This window comes from Sceloporus occidentalis, unplaced genomic scaffold, assembly GCF_023333645.1.
Source record: "Sceloporus occidentalis isolate IW3139 unplaced genomic scaffold, rSceOcc1.0.p SCAF_127, whole genome shotgun sequence".
NCBI classification, from domain to species: domain Eukaryota; kingdom Metazoa; phylum Chordata; class Lepidosauria; order Squamata; family Phrynosomatidae; genus Sceloporus; species Sceloporus occidentalis.
In genome coordinates this window covers 968,937-989,682 of record NW_028317107.1, presented here as the reverse complement: position 1 = coordinate 989,682, position 20,746 = coordinate 968,937, and the positions used below count along the sequence as shown (strand labels likewise).

The 20,746-nt window shown below is 41.8% G+C and overlaps 1 protein-coding gene across 1 annotated transcript; it reads right to left on the bottom strand.

Moving 5' to 3' along the window:
* Positions 1-1,530: 1,530 nt before the first annotated feature.
* On the bottom strand, positions 1,531-5,120 carry LOC149281796 (zinc finger protein Gfi-1b-like). Its single transcript, XM_089498965.1, has 6 exons — positions 5,030-5,120; positions 2,980-3,135; positions 2,601-2,869; positions 2,264-2,401; positions 1,943-2,108; positions 1,531-1,709 (listed from the first exon to the last, which is right to left on the bottom strand). The coding sequence occupies exons 1-6, from the start codon at positions 5,118-5,120 to the stop codon at positions 1,531-1,533; spliced, it is 999 nt and encodes a 332-aa protein (XP_089355091.1).
* Positions 5,121-20,746: the final 15,626 nt, after the last annotated feature.

Here is a 20,746-nt window from a genome sequence, read left to right as displayed (position 1 = left end):
CTGCATCGGAATCCTACTGTCAGCCCAGCTGATACCAGCATCGGAATCCTACTGTCAGCCCAGCTGATACCTGCATCGGAATCCTACTGTCAGCCCAGCTGATACCTGCATCGGAATCCTACTGTCAGCCCAGCTGATACCTGCATCAGAATCCTGCTGGGAGCTGACTTCCCAGACTCTCCCTGCATTCTTTTAGCACTAGAGACTGTAAAGTTATTGTCACAAACACCGCAGCGACATGGCAGCTCACAAGTCAACAGAAAATAACAGAGGAAACGTTTATATTAATATGTAATAAAAAAGAAAATAAAATCCGATCAGTATGTGGCACGTAGAAGATTAAGGATCAGAAATATTAAGGTGTCTGGCGTGTCCATAACAACCCAGTCATATATATGATATAAAACTGCAATCCTGATGATCCAGGATTATTATCCAAGTTTATTTTATCACAAAAGGCATTTTTTCACATTATCAGAATACAGCATGGTATTACTAAAGTTTGGTAAAAAGTAACAAAATTCAAAAAGTGATGAGAATAAAATATAGTAATTACAATTTATTCACCACTTTGATAAAACATTCATAGATCTCCAGCGTCTGCAATAACATTTCACATTCAAATAATCTCATGTTCCGCGGTAAACTATTCCGAAAAGCTCCGTGGATTAAGGCGCCATCCATCTTTTCCACTATTACAATATTTGTTATAATAAAATGCAGTGATTTGCATAGAAACCATCAATGTCATAGTTTTTACAACATGGATTTATTGGGATTTATTGGAGATATTTAGTTCCTGAAGTTCTCTCCCTTCTTCTCCCGTCAACCCTTACAGAGGCTGTCGGAGACCAACCGGCAACAATCAGCAACTTAACGGAAGGGAGAGGTGCGGATCCTGAGAACACGAAGTTTAGCAACATGTTTGCTTATTTTCTTCTATAAACTGTAACATTTAGGTCTCTGAAAAGTGGGCTTAAAGCTGGAGTGTGCGAGGTGACTTCCCCAGACCTGTTATACGACAAAGTCTCTCTGAAATGCTATTTCCTTCTTGGGCCCCCTGCCAACGTGGCTCCTCCGACCATGTCTGAGCTCCAATGGGGTTGAGACGGGACATTCCGTGGGAGAAGCGTGTTGTGACGTCCAACAGACACCCGTGTTACATGGAAGACAAGCACGTGGCAAGGAAGTGAAATGCCTTTAGATTGTAAGCTCACAAGCCGAGTCCTCTTTCCCTAATGTATCGGTTCGTCTTAGTCTGGCAGTTCTAGTTTTGTCGGACCCTTTGAATGGACGGACTGTACGAAGCGCTACGGAAATTGTTGGCGCTAAATATAAATAACAGATTATTTGATAAATACAAGATAACACTAATAATGTTGGCAGTGGTCACTAAGCACGATCGTGGTGTAGAATTTATTTTATTACTCCGCTGGAACCGCGTGGCAAAGAAAAGCGTGGCCAGTAACACGCAGAGCAGCCGTACAGTCCATAGAATAGGTGCGTTCCGTGATTTCGAGTGGACTATCTTCATTTTATCCCGTGCTGGTTCTCTTTGTGCCGGCGTAGATCCACCTTGCGCTGGAACCCTTTGCCACAAAGATCGCAGGTGAACGGTTTGAAACCTGTGTGCTTGCGGCTGTGAGTGATGAGGTTGGAGCTTTGGCTGAAGGCTTTCCCGCAAACCTGGCACTTGTGAGGTTTTTCGCCTAGGGGGACACAAATTATTTAAGGAACGCGGATACGAAAAAAATGGAAAGGCGAGGGCAACGGATGGAGTTAGAATTGTCCTACACGCGGCTTCTGATCTACCATGATCCACTCTGGCACTGCTTGTATTATAGTGATAGTTATGGGTACCCAGGGTTTTTATCTAGCCTTGTAGGACCTGCAAACCATTATCCCACCGTAACACATGCTTATAGTGGAGCCATTGGCTCACCTGTGTGAATGTATGTATGCTTCTTCATGTCTGACTTCTGATGGAAACGTTTGCCGCAGAACTGGCAAGGGTACGGCCTGGTGTCCGAGTGAATGAGGAGGTGGGTGGACAGGGTGGAGGAACGTTTGAAGGTCTTCCCGCACATCTTGCACTCAAAGCTTCTCTCCTGGGACGTTCAAAGAGAAGAATTCATACATTAGAGGCTAGCTTCAGGACCAGATCAAACAAAAAACCAAGACAAGCCTTCAGCAACAGGTATATTAATTCTTGAACCACTAGTGTAGGAATGTTGTGATCGTTGTTGATATGTACAGCTCTCACCTGGGAATGAACATTGAGATGTTGCTCCAAGCTGACCGCATGTCCAAAAGACTTTCCGCAGATATCACAGACAAACGGACGAGTACCACTGTGAGACCTCCGGACATGGACCTCTAACCCGTGTGACGTCGAGAAGACCTGGTGAGAAATACAAAAGCTAACAGCAATTGCTTTAAAGTCTGACCTTCTCCTATTTGCCACACACGTTGACTTGTTCCACGTATAATGGCCTGTATTGATGTATCAATATTAAGGTTATCAACTCCGACCTTGGATCTATTCTAGTTCTCGAGCTGAAAATGTCTGGTCAGACATTCCAGTCCCTGGAGATACTCACTTTGCTGCACTTGATACAATGGTAGGTGTCCGTAGCAGACGAGTAACCCAAGCTATAGTTGATGGGGTTCTCTGATTCAGTGTCTTCTGTGAGAGGTGCGCGGTACATGCTTACAGAGTGTTGTAAGAGCGCCGGGTGCATATGCGAAGGGATGTGTTTAAATCCATAAGCTGAGTGCAGAGCGTCCCATGAGAAGTTCTGCTTATAGAAGGCGGACAGCGGAGGTGGCGAGCTGTAGGGCTTTATGGGCACGGAGCGCAGGGCAATTCCTGAAGAAGACAAAGGAGATCGAGAGTCATCGGTGAAAAGGAGTTCATGGGTCATGAATACAGAATATTATCTGTTTTGCGTTGCGTTGTTCTTGTTGGTATTCATGTACCTTGGACCGGAGGTGTGGAATTACTTCTGTCCACGAAAACAGCTTTTCCTTCATCATCATCATCGCATGGGTCATCCTTCACGTCTTTTTCTTCGGCATGTTCTTTAGGGACGGGGCACAATGGATGGATTTCGGCTGGTGACCCCGAACTCTGAGCTGAAGCGAAATAAAAGAAAGGTAACATGAAATTGGGTGCAATACCAGTAAAAGTATCCATGACTATAGCCTTAAGAACGAAGATGATCTGATATAGATGTCATCTTTAGATGTGGGTGGACATTGTGTCATGGCTGATGTTGGATACTTGCACAATGCATAGGTCTAGCTTTAAAAATAAAGTCTCTAGGGTTGTCTCGCTGTCTCATGATTTACTACGCGATGTCCCCATTTTAATATTTGACGTGATTTAACATCATTGAGACACAATATTTGCCAAAACCAATGTTATAAAAGAAGATTGTTGACACAGTGTGTGTGAAACCACAGTGTTTGTGCAAGTTCGATGCCAATTTATTGTGTCTTAAATCCGGCATTGATTGAGCTGAAAAAACATTTCCTCCAAAAGCGGAGTATCGTCTTTACACACAAGGTGTCCATGCAGGTGGGACACACCCTTATCACGATTTCTTCATGGTTTCTCCTTCCCAGAAGTTCACTTCGGCAGAAATCCTGATAATACGTATGGGGGAAAAAAATACATGAAGTAGTATAATGATATGTTTGGAAACCGCACGGATTAGAAGAGCTAAGAGCCAACGAGGAAGGCTTTCTCGATCAACGATGAGTATCGATGGGTCTTGTGGAAAGATGTAGGGTTTAATTCAACTTGGAGGAACTTGTGGCAACTTCAGCCGTTCCAAAAATATTTACTTATCATATCTGATGGACCTGGAATGGAGTTCTGTGTAAAGTAGGGGTTGGCTGAGATGCTTCCTGAGAACGTTGGTCAAGCTGTCATTGTAACCTACAAAGAACCACCAAGGTCCTAAAGTGTGAGAGTCCCAGCTGAGTTTATTCCCTGAGTACAGAATCAAATTTTAGATACAAAGGTTCCATTGGGGAATAAGCCATGGAAATATAGATTGCCCGACCTTTACTCGCGAGGTGAAATCCTCAAAATCGTTCCTGTTTTATTGACCGGGGCTGATTTTGCTTCTAACACCTAGTTTCGACAGCTCCATTTATATCACAAACAACGCGGAGTCCAAGCATTACCTTAGAATCCTTCCAGATGATGATAACTGGATTGGTAATCAGACTACATTTCGTCAAACTATGAGTCGATCTCTAGGGTCAACCATGGCATAGGATGGCAAGACGGCTTTATTGCCATAAGGAGACTTATGAGACCTTTTGATGACCTCAAGGCGGTGAGAATTTTTATCCAACAGCCCTGTTTCATTGGTCATGATAAAAATGTTCCTGTTTCGTCGTTAAACGTGGTCTAGCCGTGAAGGCTGGTTCCAGGAAAACAGTTATAGGTGCTTAGGGATTAGCCAGAAAACGAACACACAATGGCATATTTGAATAAACTTCATTTGAATGAGCCTGAAGGGTTGGCATTCCTCCCGCTGTAAATAAGACAGAGAGCCACACCAAAGCAGCGTTTCTCAACCACGACTTCTCAAAGGACCCCTCTTACACCCGTCAAATTGGGTTTTGAAGGCATTCCTGCTTGAATGCAGGTGAGTTAATGAAATGGTTCAACTGGAAAAATTCCATGTCTATGAGGATCCTTCTTTGTCACATGATTATTTCCCTTGAGTTATCGTACACAGATTCTAGTAAACAGATGAGCCAATGAGAAACAAGCTTTTCGGAGATTACATCTGTGATTGGCTGCACCAAGTCATGTTCCATTTTTTCGTAATCTCCTGTACAACATATTCTTCAAGCAGCATAAATATTATTATAATAAATAATATAAGCGATAATTAAAAAAAAAAGCTTAAAACCACCCTTGAGGTGTAAACCCGGGCTGTACCCAGACAGCAGTTCCACAATCCCTCATTAATCCAGTTTAAAATGATTAAAATACAAGTTTTCTCACCATAGAATTCATTAACTGTATCATGATCCACGTATCGGTGCCGCTGATATGTGTGCGTCTTCTTACTCTTTACCAAGAAGGATCGCGGCATTTCCTAAAAGGATATAGATAATACGTTATTATTCATATATGATAATATTAGCCCAAACAAGTGGAGTGGAGTGGGCCTTTCCCATCTTGGCCACCCAACTTCTTGAACGGTTTGGAAACTTCTGACAAAATAAAATGTGTATGGTCAAGAGACGATGGAAAATAATTTTTCTGCTCTCCTGTTAATACAGCTTTGTATGTTTACTTCATTATTATATATTATATTTTATATATTATATTTTTTATACAATCTCATTCTGGCATTTTTTGGGTTATCAGGCTTTTTTGATTGGGTAACTTCCAAGGCAGCCCAAAAGGTATTATTTTCCTTTATAATGTATCGAAAACATTCTAGTTTTGGGTAGAGACAGCGGCATTACAATAGGGGGTTCCATCGCTCTTCATCCCATTTGACGTTAGTTGATGATTGAGCTGTGGAATGTTGTGATCTGTGGTTTTTGTTGGCATAATGATTGTATAGATGTGGGGTGTTGAGTTATGACATCAGAACAAGGAGTAATTGGGTTTCCAAAACTCAAGGTACCCCACAGCTTTGTTGCCCTAATAAGTACTATACAGTTCAATGACTTTGAACTTTGATGATGATGATGATGATGACGATGATGGCATCCTATCACATTTATGATAGTCCCTTGGAACCAAGGGTCTGTTCATTAAAAGTTGAGTTTCTCCAGAAAGCTCAACTGAGTTTGCTTTAATAGATCATCTCTCAAGTTATTGAGACTTCCACATTGGAAATCCCAACTACACTCCTCAAACCCAATTCTTCACCTTCTCTATGTTGAGTATCAGGGGTAATTGAGTTGAGACGGTCACTCAACATAGGGTTCCAAGTCAACAAACTCAGTTTGGTTACGTTAATCGAGAATTAGTAAATTAAACTCTAAATGAATCAAACTCACATATTAATGTTAACGATCAATGAATCTTATTGTTAGCCCAAAGTAGTCCTTAACCATTGGTTTTGCAAAGAACTGCATGCCTGGCACAATGGGTTCCGTGTAACTTTGCACACAAAAAAATCACCGGTTTTGCATTTTATAGTATTTGCATTGGGTCAATAAAAGAACTATCCCAGGGCACGCCAAACAAACCCGAGCCTTTAATAACTGAGGCTACGGAGAGAACTGTGACCTCTGGCACATGCTCTATAATGCTATATCATTATGTATTTGCTATCTGTATAATCCAATAGGACAAGGTAGGAAACCAACTCTGGACTGGCATCTAGATCTGCTTCAGCTGGCGCTTCATTTGTTTGAGATTTGCATTTATTCTGCAATGAGTTCACGTCCATCCGAACAATTACCCGGTCCGGTGTTAAAGGGACAGCGGCTCCGTGGATAGTCCATCATTAAGGTGACAGAGATGCATGGATAATGTATAGCAACAAAAAAAAAAACAATAAGAGAGCATCGACTAAGGTGGACAACCCAATGATACCAAAGGGAGATATCCACCCCCCAAAAAGTTAAAATATTTGCCAATTCTGCTATGGGTAAAACATGCATCAGACCCATTTTAATCTCTGGATCCTCTTGAATCATCTAATATTAATATGATTAATATTAATATATATTTTATATCATATATCTAATATTAAATATATATTAATATTAATAGTATTAATATTAGATGATTTATTAGATTTATATCATATAATATATCTAATAGAGAATGGGGGGGTAGGGAAGGAACTGTAATACAATTAACAAAGTTCATGTACATATATTATAATACAGCAGCTATATCCTACTACAAATATAAGGTCCTTGACTAATAAGACTTGCAATTTATTGCTTTGTTGCGGGGTAAATACGTTTATTTTATGGAACAACGTAACATGCATCTCCTTTGTCACTGAAATGGTTAAAGCTATCATTTTTCAAGTTCTTTCTTATTACAAAAAAAAGTTAAAAGAAATAATCTCAATCTCAAAATGTGTAAAAATAAGAATTAAAAAAAAAAAAAACAAAGCAAATTGGATTCAGAAAGGCAATGATTTTTTTTAAAGTTTTTTTATTTTTTATCATGTTTTTTTAGAGGAACGATACGGTGATGGTTTGAATGATTTAGTCAATTAAACAAGTGATTTTTTTTTTACTTTTCCATAGTAGTTATCTACTTTTAAACTTTATGATGGAATGATGTATTGTTGCTCTTCTGAATGAAAAAAATGTAATTATTTAATAAATTATAATGTAAATACAGAAAAAAACTCAGTATGCAAATACACACAATAGTGTGTATATAGTGTCCGATTAAACCAGACATTCCAGTATAAGAAGTGAATTTCTAACATGCATTTTTTCCCAGCTCATTGTCACATATTTTATCATTTTTTTTACTTTTTTTTCAAGAAATTGAAATTTAACAGAATTTTTACATATTCTTTGAATGGTTCTGAAAACTGGAAGACTCCAGACCTGTTTGCCTGCCTCCTCAACTTCTGATACAAGCAGCAGGAATATTTGAATTTCCTTTTTTTCACTTTTAATACATTAAAATTTGTAAAGTGGAAAGTAAAGTAAGTGAATTTAGTTTGGAATCACCTTTCGCTGGCTAATAATTGTTTTATATCATTTTGATTTTGTGATATTGACTTTAATATGTATAAAATGATTTTATTAACTCATTTTACTTTTCTAGTTATTATGAGATGGAATATACTGGATTTATTATAATGTAATCAGTTATGATATTAAATATTATATATTTTAAAAAATAGTAAATTTAGTCTTGGCAGTAAATTCTTATCTTGTTCAAAAATTGTATTTGGCTATATTATTGCAATTATTCTAAATATTATTTTTTTTTAATTTTAAATTTTAGACATTAATCTATGTCTTAGGGGTTAATAAAAATGTTCTCTTGCTCATGTTCTTTCTAGCTAGGTCATATAGTTAAAAAAAAATAAAAAAAAATGATCTCACAATGTAAAATATGTATTTTAAATATTTGTAATATAATATTATTATTATTAATAAAATAATATAATCTATTATATTATTATGTAATAATACTATTAAATATAATAATAATAATATATAATAATATAAAAAAAATTATATTTTTTTTAAAATCTCATAGTGCTATGACATTTGGGAATAATAGTAATTTATGTTACAGTACCTTACTAAACGTATGGGAACGGGTTGCGGGATAATATTTTCGTCCTCCTCTTCTTGCTGGTGATTCAGCGAGGTTCAATAACCTCTTTCATCTGTTTCTCTTTGGCCTCTGTCTTTCCCCCCGCCCTGATTTTTCAATCTGATTACTTGTGTCAAAATCTGAAGTTGTCGTAGCCAATAGGGAAGCTACGTGCTCGCCGCTATTTGCTTATCAAAACTCTCGCAGACTCGCCGAAATCAACAAAACTCAGCACATTTCTTTTTTCAACTTTAAACATTTATAATGTTTTTATCTTTATTTTTTTTTTATTAGCCGTGTGCTTATCAGTAAGAAGCGAATGTGCGTAATGCAACGTTGAAAGGCAGAATTTTTTTTATATTTAAAAAAAATTAAAAAAAAATACATATTGACTTCTTCAAACATTTTTACACCCAAAATGTAGCTCCAATTCCACGCAATATTTTGGTTGTTCTTCTTGAGTTGTCCGAATGCTTATAGAGTACCCAGGGTATATTAATGTTGGGGTAAGAATGGTTGGCGGTGCACTTGATTTCGGAAAGGGGTGGATTAAAAGTTGGTCAGCATTCTTGGGGTTTATTGGGTGCTTTCTGGGACACAACTTGGTGGGAGTTTATTCCAGATCTCTAGATGTCATTATTATATCAAAACATCTTAAATCCTTTTGTAAAACCTTGGGTATGGAAAGCATTCGCGTAATATACATAATTTTTAGAAGGCTACATATGGGTCATACCACTTCGCACTCGTGTATGTGAACCCCCTCTCTAATTCTCCTAAAAAAGGAAAAAGGTGAACATGAAGTCCTTTGGACAGATCCTCAAACTGTAGAAGGCTTGGACATTTCAAAGGTTCCCTCTAGGCTCTCCTAGGATAAGTGCAGATTAGCATTTCCAAAAACCTGGTTTTATCTTATTTTGTCCCAATAAACTCCATTTATCTGCAGACCTAGAGGTCATGTGATATTTTGAGTTATTTTCCCTGCTCAGACACCACACTGAGCTAATGCTTTATGGCAATGCTAATGAAGTCCGTTCCTCCATAGGTTTTCATTAGTCAGGGAGTCCATCTGGGTCATTTAAACCGAGCCATTCTATTGTTTCCCACAGGCAGTATGATAAGGAGTCGGGGTGTTTGTCTTGATCAAGGATCAAGGAACAGAGCAAGAACTCATACAAACGGCTGATATGCAGCTGCCTGAAAACAGGTGAAGAAAACAGACTAAAGCCAGATTAACCCTTCTCCAAATCAAGTAATGTTTCACTAATTCAGTTCAATGCTGTGAATCCCTGCATCTCTGAGCCACCATCTAACGTCAGATATCTCAGCCTTCGTTAGATAAGAAGCCTGCCAGGGGGGTCATCGTTAGATAATCTGGGGGCTCATGTCATACTCCGAACCACAATATGAAGAATCCTCCCAGAACACGCCTTGATTAAACTTATCTTCCTTTTATCAGCCAAATCACATTACAACAGCCATGGGTGAAAATCTTTTTTGCAGCCAAAAGACAGGAAATGGGGTTCTTTCAAATCAATGAGGGCTCATCTACATGAAAAGTGTTCTCTCGTCCATATTAACTCCGGAACGTCCTAAACACTAAAAATCTTATTGATGTGAGGATTTTTTCCAGTTGAATTTGCCAGCAGATCAGACCCATTCGGCCCCCGTCTAGTCGCCCCTCTCTTTCTTGTTGTAAAGACTCAATCAATCGTTGGTCACTTCCTAGATTCAGGAGCCGTATGTCTATCCCATGCATGTTTAAATCCCCTCGTTGTATTACCCTCTACCACTTCTGCTGGGAGGCTGTTCCACTTATCTACCACCCACTAAGTAACATAACTTATGTTAAGTCTAACATTCAGACTCCTCCTATGATATAGCTATGTAGTGATATATATATATATATCACTACATAGATATATATGTGTGTATATATATATCAGTGGAATATTACACTTTACAGGGTCTTCATATGAGATATTCTATTTAATGTTTTATATTAATATTTTTTAGAATATATATTGTTCAAACCTATTTTAGTCTGACAGATTTCAAAAGGTCATATTATTGTGAAGGTTTGTCTCTATTTTCCCAAAAAGACTCTCTCTCTCTCTCTCTCTCTCTCTAATTGTCATATGATATTGATATGATTATGATATGATATTGATATGATTATGATATGATGTTGATATATGTATCAATAAATAATGATTGTATTAATATTAATATATTGCTCAATAGTCAAACATGCCACCTAGTGGCCATTCGTCATCACACAACATCTCCCGTGTATTATGGATAAAACTAGTTTTATGCTATTAAGTTTATCTGTCAAGTAAAGTTATCTGTATGTCCACATAGAACCTCATACCGTTTCCGTTGTCTAATATTATTCTTGAATCATATGTCTGCAATGTGAGTGGTAGATAAATGGAACAGCCTCCTAGCAGAAGTGGTAGAGGCTAACACAGTGAGGGAGTTTAAATAAGCGTGGGGTAGGCATATGGCTATAGGACCAAATACAGCAGCTTCATCCAGTTAAATAAGATTCATGGAAGCAAGGCAAGAGAAGTGGTGCTGATCGAAGAGCCGATCTGTGTGTCTTCAAACCAGCAACTCTGCTGAATTAAACACTTTTATAATAAAATGCACCATTCATCGCATCATTCCTAGTAATGCTGAGTGCCCACACCCTTTGTAAAAGTCTTTAATCGTGTAAAATGTTGCCTTGTTCATAATTTTTCAGGGAATGCATAATTGTCATGTGGCATAAAAGTAGGCACTGATGGGTTGTTGCTATGGAAACAGGGGGGAAAAAACAACTATGTTTATTTGTTGTCTTATGTGATTAAACCTTCAAGAAAAAGAATGAAATGAAAGATATAAGCTATATTTTTTTTACCTAAGTGGAACAACAGCTTTAATTAACATGGTATCTCTTTGGCTCGGCCGGGAATAATTCTTCCTGTGAGACCGGCCCTCGCCGCTCTGCCTTGGAGGGTTGATATGCAAACCCTTGAAAGTTCAAGTAATTTGGTAGGAAGCTTAGTGTTTACACTAATAACACCGCGTATTTAATATTTAACCTCCAGAGGGGAATATTTAAAAAAAGCATACAATAATAACCTGAAAAGTATCTCGCGCTTCCCCGTCGCCATGTGAAGATAGGTGACAGGGATACCTGGGATCTGTCTGGGTTTCGCCTGGAGAGTCTGGGTGTAGCGCAGCTTCTCCGGGTCGTGGGATCGACCTCGCGGCACCCCCCCACACACATACCCCCCACTGGTGCCAACGGGACTGACCACTGACAGCGACGGGACTGACCACTGACATCAGCGAGGCCACCCGCCATGTCAGCAGGACCACCCGCAGGGCTCCAGGTATCTGGAGCCAGAAAGTTCCCGGGGATGACAGGGCCACAGTAGAAACCTGATCCATATTTTTCTTCTGGGGCTGCACCTTCCATGTGAGGAGATGCAGCCCTTTTCTCCCTTCCTAGTTCAAAGCCTAAGGGAGGGCCATGTCTTCTAAGACGCCCACCGCCCCCGAGGAGCGGGACCATTGAAGTCTTCAAGGTGGAGTGGTGGCCAAAAGACTCAGACCTCCCCCGGCCACCAAAAAACTAGTATTCAGGGACCGGCATTTCCAACTCAAAACTGGGATTCCAGATTAAAATCAGTGATTTGGGGATTTGGTTCTCTTACTCGGCCAAGTGAAGGAAGGTACATCTGCTTTTGGGGCCACATTCTTACATAAGGGAACTCTCCGGGGGTTTGCGGGAATGGCGTTGCAACAAGCCCTGCTCCCTTCCCACTTCTCATCCAGTCACACCAGTTTTCCTGCAACATCAGCGGGGCCACCCACCGACGGCAGAGGGGCCACCCACTGACAGCAGAGGGGCCACCCACCAACAGCAGAGGGGCCACCCACCGACAGCAGAGGAGCCACCCACCGACAGCAGAGGGGCCACCCACCGACAGCAGAGGGGCCACCCACCGACAGCAGAGGGGCCACCCACCGACAGCAGAGGGGCCACCCACCGACGGCAGAGGGGCCACCCACCGACATCAGCGGGGCCACCCACCAACAGCAGAGGAGCCACCCTTCTTGCCGACCGGAGAAGGGGACAACTAAAATACAAACTCTGGCCTTAAAACCCCAAAAGTACACAAATGTACATAAAAAAATAGTGTCATTAAGACCCCTGTCTATGGCCGGTATGAAAATGTCGTTTTTTAAGATCTAATTAATCATTTATACTTAATCAGCAATATTAAGGCTCGGGGTTCGCCTTTGTTAAGTGGGAATAATGCTGATCTCCCCCAAACGGGATGTTTTTAGAATTGGATATCTTTACACAGGAACTGCTTTGCATAAAAGAAACGGTGAATAATCAGCACCCAGGGCGCTTTGCATAAAAGAGAGGAATTTTGGTTACGCTCCTGGCCATAAAAAAGCTATTGTTATTTACTCCGTCCACGAAAAAAAATCGAAAACACGTACCTGGATAGAAACAGAGAACCTCCCAACAGATCGGCCCCACTCGGCCCCCGTCTGGAGAATCTGGTGTAGTCCATGCTATACATCACATACTTTACGTATTACTCAGTTTCAGGTTAAATACTCTGTCCCAGGCCCACAGTATTCGCATTGACTTCTGTGACCATAGGGAGACATTCTACACCAGACGGCAGTCTTCATGTAGCATATATATGATGTATAATAATAATAATGATGATGCGATGCACGGATCACATTAAGGTCAATGCGAGTGTTACTCACCAAGCGCAGGAAGCAAACTTAAGTATGCTTCCCCCTTCAGTGGAGGCTACCTGGGGGTGGAGCCGAGCCTAGACAGGTGCACCCAGGTGCTCTGATGCTAAATAACAGGGGCTCATTGGGCAGGACAAACTTCATGAGCCCCCCCACACACACTTGGCACCTGGTATAAAGTCAGACCACCGACACATTCAGTGTCATGCTGTTTGGGGGGGCAAAGATGTCACTGGCAACCTGGTTAAGGCACAAAAAATGGCTCTAACAAGCTATTTTGGGGAAAAAATGGTAAAGGCAAGCTGTTTGGGGACAAAAAATGGCACAGACAAGCTGTTTGAAAGCAAAGACAGCCCTAAAAAGCTATAACGTGTACACAAGGATGACGGATGTATCCATATTGGTCCAAGAGACAATGGAGTGTTTAGTTAAAGGTGATAACTTATACATAATATTATATATTTAATATATTGTATATTTAATATATTATATGGAAGGACTGGGTTAGTAAGGCCATTTATTTTACCCGTCCATTAAAAGGCGGCTGTTTAATACGCCGGCGTCTCTGGAACTGTTTATCCGAGGCCTCCCTTGGCTCGGCTTCCTTTTGGCACGCTGCTTCTTTTAAATATTTAGTTAGTTCCAGCGCGCCGTGGGCAGCCCTCTCGCCGGCTCTGGACTTAACCGTAGCTTTGTCGTAGCGATTGAATTTCCTTCTTAATTACTGTATTATTAAGTCAGATTTCACTAAGCAAACCAAACCAGACCTTCAGCACAAGGTACAAAGGTAGACTTAAAGGGCCACGTTTGTTAGGAGACAATAAATCAAATATCTCATAAACTTTAGGACATGTGACCCCAGCATACCTCCCGACTGTCCGCGTTTAGAAGGACCAGTCAGAGCAAATCCAGAACCGGACTGGCGATAACGAGACGGCGCCGGCGCTTTAAGGCCAGCTGATGACGTAAATGCAGCCGACGGCTGGATATGGTTGGGGTCAAATGCTACGTTGGGGTTTTAAGAGGATAGATTGTAAGCTTCTGTGTACCGGTGGGTGTTTTAGTATGCATTTAAAGTTCGAATAAATAGGGGGGAGTCAGACAGAATGGGGCAGGGAATAAGTACAGCCAGGGTAAAATCATAGAGACGGGAAGAAGTAATAGAAGGAGCGGAGCAAAGAGGGCAGTTAACGGAGGGTGATGAAGAATGGATGTTTCCTGCTGTTTCTATACACAGTATGGGGGCTTTTAGGACCGTAGAACCCTGCGATACCCTCATACCCAGCAAACATTCTGACCTCCTAGAAAAGAGGGGCATCAGGGGAAGAAAGAGGGGAATCAGGAAAATAAAGCGGGGCATCAGGGGAGGAAAAAGGAGCATCATGAAAATAAAGAGGGGGCATCAGGGGAGGAAAAAGGGGCATCAGGAAAATAAAGAGGGGCATCAGGGGAGGAAAAAAGGGGCACAGGGATTTCAGGAATACGTGGCCGGTGTATTTCTACAGTGTGTTAAAAGAGTTGTTTTTGTAACACGGTGTGGGATCTTTATCTTTTGTACTGAAATTTTCCTACAGAAGTGCCTAGTTTACTTAATTGTGGTCCCCTGGCGCCATGCCCTGGAAATCACCCACGACGCACCTGTTCTCCTATGCTGAACTCACCTTTTATTTGCTGTCATGCATTGGTGCCCGTATATCAATATCATTTATTTCCAGACTGTTTAAGGCGAGGGAGTGCTGTGTTTTCCCATGAAAATGAGTTACACGAGAAGCATCGGTTCTCATATAGATCGCTCGGGCTGGCAGCGATGATACCACAATAGAGCCTTTTTCGTGGGCTATTAAATGGTTAATCAAATAAGAGTCTTGGGGTCAGCTCATTAGGAAAGTTCCAAGGTATGGAAAGGGATTGATGGATGGATCAGTCTAACAGGATCATTCTCATCACATCAAGTCATTTAAGGAGGTAGAGAACCCGGATAGAGAGAAGAGAGCGAGGGAATGGGAGAGGAGAGAGAGAGAGAGAGAGAGAGGGGATGGGAGAGAAGAGAGGGGATAGGAGAGAAGAGAGGGGGTGAGAGGGAATGGGAGAGAGAAGAAAGAGGGGATGGGAGAGAAGACAGGGGATGAGAGAGAAGAGGGAGAGATAGGAGAGGAGAGAGAGAGAGAGATGGGAGAGAGAGAGAGAGAGAGAGAGAGAGAGGGGATGGGATAGGAGAGAGGGGATGGGAGAGGAGAGAAATAGGGGATGGGAGAGAGAAGAGAAGGAGGATGGGAGAGGGGAGAAGGAGGGATGGGAGAGAAGAGGGAGAGAGAGGGGATGGGGAGAGAACTGAGAGAGGGGATGGGAGAGAAGAGAGAGGGGATGGGAGAGGAGAGAGAGGAGATGGGAGAGAAGAGAGAAAGGATGGAAGAAACATTTAAACACATGAAGGGATTTAACAAAGTACAGGAGGGAAGTTTATTTCAAAGGAACAGAAATGTTAGAACAAGCGATCGTAACATAAAAGTAGAGGGTCAGAGGATGAGATGGAATGTAAGGCAGTTTTACTTTACTGAGAGCATGGTAGATAAGGAGAACAGCCTCCCAGCAGAGGAGGTAGAGATTAATACAGTGAGGGTATTAAACACGCATGGGATAGACATACGGCTCCTGAATCTAAGACGAGACCAACGACTGATTAAGGTTTGAGTCTTTAAAGCAGGAGAAACCGGCAGACTAGACGGGGGCCGAATGGGGCCGATCTGCCCGCAGATTCTATGTTTCTATGTATTTTGGCAAAAAATTATCTCCATTAAAGGTACAAATAGCCAAAACAAGCCATATCGCTATTTTATGTTCTTGAATAAGGTTTCCAACCCCCTACAAGATGATGTATTGCAGCACGACGCACAAAGACAACCGAATGTGTTGTTTCTAAAAGTGTTTTTACTCAGTTTTAACACTTTGGCGGCCAGATGCGTGCAGAAAAGCATTCCTTTCAAAGCTTCTGGAGGAAATGGTTGGCCGAGAAGCACGTTAACGTTCTAGATTTATAGCGCCGGGCACAGAGTCGTGCCGAGAACAAAGAACTGAAAAGGCAGGGACGCAGATCCTATAGCAAAGCAGGCAATTTTTTTTTTTTTTGATGGCTTAATCTGCATTGTTCTTCTAGAAAAACAAACTGCAATTCAAGAACCGTCCTCTGGGGGGAGCAAGTGGTTATTTTTCAGATACACCGCAGCAAAAATCTGTTTATAAGTACAAAGAAAGTAATTTTTTATTTATTTTATCTGCAGAAAATATAGGATTTTGTTTTGCTTCTTAGTAACTAATTATATTTAAAATATTTACTAACAACCCTGTGATAAGTGTTACAAATTGCCATTCAATTCTGCAACATTATTATTATTATTATATTTTATTTATATAGAAGTAACAATTTCCGTAGCGCTTCTTGCAGTCAAAGGGTCTGACAAAACTAGAAGCGACAGACTAAGACGAGCCGATACATTAGGTAAAGAGGGCTCGGCTCACAAGCTTGCAATCTAGAGGAATTTGTTTTTTAATAAATTATTTTTCAGGAGAAATATATATATATATATATATATATATATATATATATATATATATATATATACTAAACAATACAGATGGGATATTCCTTTAGGGCATGTATATATATATATATATATATATATATATATACTGTTAAGCAGTATTAATAAAGTTTTTTTTATTGTATATGTTGTAGATATGTTTCCGTTAACCCCTTGTGCCTGTCAGATGAGGATCAAACACAGAACAGATCGTCAACTACTCCTACGGAGGCTTTTGCACATGACCCCATTAAAGACATTCTCGGATTCTGCTATATCCAATCAGAGGCTGTAAAACGCAACTAGAACAAAGCAGAAGACGTTTCTAGAACAATATGGCCTTCCGTCCTAGATACCGACCCCGACGCGTTTCTAGCGACTCAAGCTGGTGCCGCAGAATTATAATTTGTGCTTCTAGTTTGTACATTTTTGGGACAACAACACATCGAACCCGGCTGAAGGCTTCTGCGTTCCTCACTATGGCCTTGCATTATACGAGAATATACAGACGTGTTTTATCAAACGGGAAGTGAATGTATTTCCCGAGATATATAAAGAAAATCAGTCGCCATAGCAACATCACCTAGACCACCAATGAAGGGTTGCTTATGGCAACTTGACAAAAAAAATGTGCTCCCCAACAACTAAATGATTGCCCACCCGATGGCTACTAACAGCATTTATTTATAAGCCCCTCGCAGAGAGTTGGGAGGGTAAAAGTGGTTTTACTGCAAAAACAAAAAAAAAAGCAAAAGAAATAACAAAAACAACACTTTTCATGGAAGCTTTCAGGAGCCATGACACACCCCCCCCCCGCCCTGAGCTGCCAATTTAATAGCCTGCCAATGACGTCACTGGATCATGTAGTCCCGTCTCTCAGTCACGAGTCGCACGTCGGCTTCTCGTGTATCCATCCGCCAATATGAGACCTAAATATCTCTCTCTGTTGCGGAACACCGGGGTCGGTAAATCGTTGTGTACGCGCTGGAGATCGAGTTTTACCACGGAGAGGTAGTCTTACAGCAGCTGTAAGTAGGAAGTGAGCCGGATAAATCGTCGCACTTTTTGACGGCTCAGGCGGAAGGCGAGGCACGGAGGGAGAGGTGGTGCGACGCAAGATGGCGGCGCCCTGAGGAGCTGGAAGGTAAACAGGCTGTTCGCTGGGGAGGACAAAAACACAGGCATCGGGGCGGTGATTCCAGCCAGGGGTCCTGCTTCTGGCTGGTGGGTGGAGAGGCGGTACCCCCGGGGGGCAGAGGCTGCAGCCAGGTAATGGGGCTTTTATTTTTGGTTTATTTTTTTGTTATATTAAGCCAGGTTCCTTGTATACCCCATATTAATATCCTAAGTTACCCAAAAGGTGCTGTTTTATTAGGGTGACAGCCCCATTACCCGGAATTGCCACCTGACCCATGGGCAAATAGCTGCTTGCATTGGCGTTGATACACAGAGCCACCTCTGGGCATGACAGCCAGAGATTGACAGGATCTGTCTGGAAACTCTTGAGATACGTAGAATTTGATTGCAGATAATCCTTAATCAGTCGTTTGTCTCGTCTTAGATTCGGGAGCCGTATGCCTATCCCATGCATGTTTAAATCCCCTCACTGTATTGCCCTCTACCACTTCTGCTGGGAGGCTGTTCCACTTATCTACCACCCCCTTTGTAAAGTAAAACTACCTTGCATAACCCCAGTAGGGGTTATTACTGGAAAAACTTCTGATGGGATGTGATGAATGCAATGCCTGAGAGTAAATATATAACCAAGTTCTGCTGGCAGGAGGGAAACTTAATACCGCGTACAATGCTAGCTGCGGGGGGTGCGTGTGAGAATGTACGCTACGGTTCAAAAGTTTGGGGTCACAGATGTTTTCATGGAAAACAAGGACATTTCTGGCTGTAACATAATTACAAAAAGGGTTTTCTAAGCATCAATTATCCTTTTAAACTTAAACTTGGATCAGCGAATACAACGTGCCATTGGAACACAGGAGTGATGGGAGTGATAAAGGGCCATTGGAGCCCAGGAGTGATAAAGGGCCATTGGAGCCCAGGAGTGATGGGAGTGATAAAGGGCCATTGGAGCACAGGAGTGATGGGAGTGATAAAGGGCCATTGGAACACAGGAGTGATGGGAGTGATAAAGGGCCATTGGAACACAGGAGTGATGGGAGTGATAAAGGGCCATTGGAGCCCAGGAGTGATGGGAGTGATAAAGGGCCATTGGAACACAGGAGTGATGGGAGTGATAAAGGGCCATCGGAACACAGGAGTGATGGGAGCGATAAAGGGCCATTGGGACACAGGAGTGATGGGAGTGATAAAGAGTGATGAGCGCCTATGAAGATTCCATTAAAATCAGCCGTTTCCAGCTACAATAGTCATTTAGAACATTAACCCTGTTTGCGCTGGATTTCTGATCCATTTCAAGTATAGGAAAGCCGTATACCGTTGTATATAGGTTGTTGTACTGCGCGGCACTCCTACCGCCTGTAACATGTACAAGAAATGAGGCTCGGATCCGTTAGTGACGACAGACAAGGATTATGTGACTTGAATTCTTGTTTTTATTACCTTTGCAGGCTGATGGCAGCGGGGAATCGACACCCAGCGGCAGCCTGCCAGATAATACAATTCAAGTCATGTAATCCTTCTAGTTACGGATCCAAGCTCCACCTTATTGTACATTTGACCCCAAACTTTTGAGTGCTGCGTGTGTATATATTTTTATTTTTTTATATATTTTTTTTGGCAGATTTAATACCCAGCAGATATGAGTCGCGCCAGGCCACTCGCTTCTAGCACTCGGTAGACATTCAGAAAGCGCTTCAGGAGTTTTCTTTAAAATGATTGTCAAGGAAAATTGTCAGTCGCTTCATGACGGAGAAATCTTAAGTTCTGATGTGGTTGAATAACTGAAAAGGGAAGTCTCGTGGAAAAATACACTCTCTCCCCCCGTGCGGCATTGACAAAAAAACCTGGTTCTATTTAATTTTCTTCCAATAAACCCCCCTTATCTGCAGGCCGCCGTCAGTCATGTGATATTTTAGGTTGCTTTCCTGCTCAATCACCACACTGAGCTGATGCTATACGGCAATGTTAATGAAGTCCCTTCCTCCATAGACTTTCATTAGTCAGAGAGTCTTGTTGGTGATTAAGACTGAGGCAGTCTATTGTTTCCCGCAGGCAGTATGATAAGCTGCCTGAAAACATTATATTATGGGGCAAAAACTACACCTGTAGTTTTCATGGCAACTGAACTAGGGGTCTCCCCATCCCACCCGCCCCTGTATGTGATTCCTCCCCTTCTCAATAATCCTAAAACATTGAAACGGAGCTAATCCTAACCAGAGCCCCCTTTTCGCTATCGGCGGCGTATCTTAAACACCAGAAATAGCCGACCCCCGTGACTTTCCACCCAGTTTGAGGCATGTTTAAAATGAATGCAGTCAGATGACAGGGCTGGAAACTGATTTGATGTGTTTATCGATAGATGTCTCTCTCCTTGGGGTAAAATAGTCTCTCAAACTAAATTTGCTCGAAACAAAAAGCACACATTGTGAGCAGTTGTGTTATGAGTTTAACTCCTTCACGGCAAAGCTTGGGCTTGTAAGGCATTGTGCTTAAGGGGTTAATGGTGCAAGAGGATGTGCTGGCAGTGACTGCTCTTTAAAGGATTTAATCATCTTCGCTGCGGGCGATCGGATGCGGGCGATGTGACCCCTTTGCGATGCCATCCATGTTTTACCCGTATTTATTACCAATGTGCCAACTGATCACCGGCTTTAAGAGTCTCTCGTAGCAGGCAGCGAGGTTAGAAAAGCTACCGACGGCTCCGTGTCTATTCCGATCCCCGCGCCGTTCCTGGAAAGCTATAGTTAGCAGATCGCAGTGATGGGCGTCCCGTCGGCCCGGGGGGGGGGGGGGGTCTGAAAGTCATCTTCAGCTTGAGCAGCGTCACAAAGCCACAACCTGCTAAGGTGTTACTGTTGGCACGGAAAATGCTGTGAAAGCCCCTCGGCTCTTTCACTTACTCCCCGTTGTTTGTCAACTCCTGTCCTGGGGTTTTTGTGTCTGGAATACAGATGGAGACGAAGCTTTG